Here is a 1,303-nt window from a genome sequence, read left to right on the forward strand (position 1 = left end):
CTCGTAGTTTCGACGATATTTGCTCTAAAATAATAAAACCGTTTTTTTTTCTAAGGGATGTTTTCCTTAAAAGTACATTTAAGCATAAATACCCGATTGCTTAATTCTTGATTTTGTCTAGAAAATAATATTCAAAGCTCATCAAAATCGGAGAGTTACACTTAGATAGGTTTAAATGTAAGTATTACTGATTAGGCAAGATACTTAACCGTCTTAAACGTCTCATACTTACCATGACGTTTAATTTGATCTAAAATCATGTCGATAACGATAAATGTACCAGTTCTACCAATTCCAGCACTACAGTGGACGAGAATTGGTCCTATGCACGGTTCATCCTGATCCTTTGGAGCCAAAGATGCCGCAATCAATTCTTGCCTGGCATTTACATCGTGTAAAAAGTTCAGCACGCAACCAGGATCTGATGGAACACCGTGATCAGGCCATGCCTATAAATTAAATACAGAAATTTAATTCTGCTCTTATTCTATATAACTCTTTTAAATAGGACAAGTGTTTATTATATTTAACAAATATTCAATAAAATATATTTCATAAAATTCCTCTTAAAAATATGTAATTAAATAAAAAATCAAATGTTACTTGTAAATTAATAACTTATAAATTTATTCAGTGTTTTAAGAGTATGCATATGTATTAGATACATTACTTGAAAGTGGTAATGATAAATTCTTCTGGACTCGGAAAACTCCGGTTTGGTTCCTTGTAAAAGAAATTCGCGCAGTGTATAATCAGCGGTTGAAGTTCGAGATACAGCACGTACTTTCCATTCGTTACCATATTCGGAAGTTTCTCCTTCTTCCGGCCAATACCGCGCACATTTATTCTAAAAAAAAAGAATGTGCCAAAAATTAACATTCTATCTATAAGCTTTTAAAATTTTAGAATTCACATACCTTTCCTCTTTCTATTTCCTTGGTAGTCATAACAATCACACGAGTATTCTCCTGGTACACCATGTGCCAAAAATCTTGTATAGTATTTGGAAGGCAACCTTGCGTAGCTATGTAACATTTGCCAAATGATGGATCGTCACCATTGTCAACGGTAGTGTTTGTTTCATCACCTTCTTTGTTCTGCAAAATAATTTTATCACATAATTAATACATGTAAATTTATATTAAGTATATGCAAATGTTTTAGTCTTCTTGCGCGTTTTTGCTTTAAATCCGTATTGTATACAATATGTTATTAAAATATTTGTCCTTGCTTTCTGTGATTTTTTGTCATTTCTCAAGTAAATATCGGATTCCTTTATGAAAAAAATATTTTTGTATCTTAA

The 1,303-nt window shown here is 31.6% G+C and overlaps 1 protein-coding gene across 1 annotated transcript; it reads right to left on the reverse strand.

Moving 5' to 3' along the window:
* Nucleotides 1–12: 12 nt before the first annotated feature.
* On the reverse strand, nt 13–1,097 carry LOC105460208 (tyrosine-protein phosphatase corkscrew-like; the record flags this gene model as incomplete). Its single annotated transcript, XM_011706645.1, has 4 exons — nt 13–117; nt 233–449; nt 671–847; nt 918–1,097. Coding segments are annotated over 4 exons (591 nt in total), but the record flags the coding sequence as incomplete, so codon positions are not given.
* Nucleotides 1,098–1,303: the final 206 nt, after the last annotated feature.

The sequence above is a fragment of the Wasmannia auropunctata genome, unplaced genomic scaffold, assembly GCF_000956235.1.
Source record: "Wasmannia auropunctata unplaced genomic scaffold, wasmannia.A_1.0 LD326413.1, whole genome shotgun sequence".
Lineage (NCBI taxonomy): Eukaryota > Metazoa > Arthropoda > Insecta > Hymenoptera > Formicidae > Wasmannia > Wasmannia auropunctata.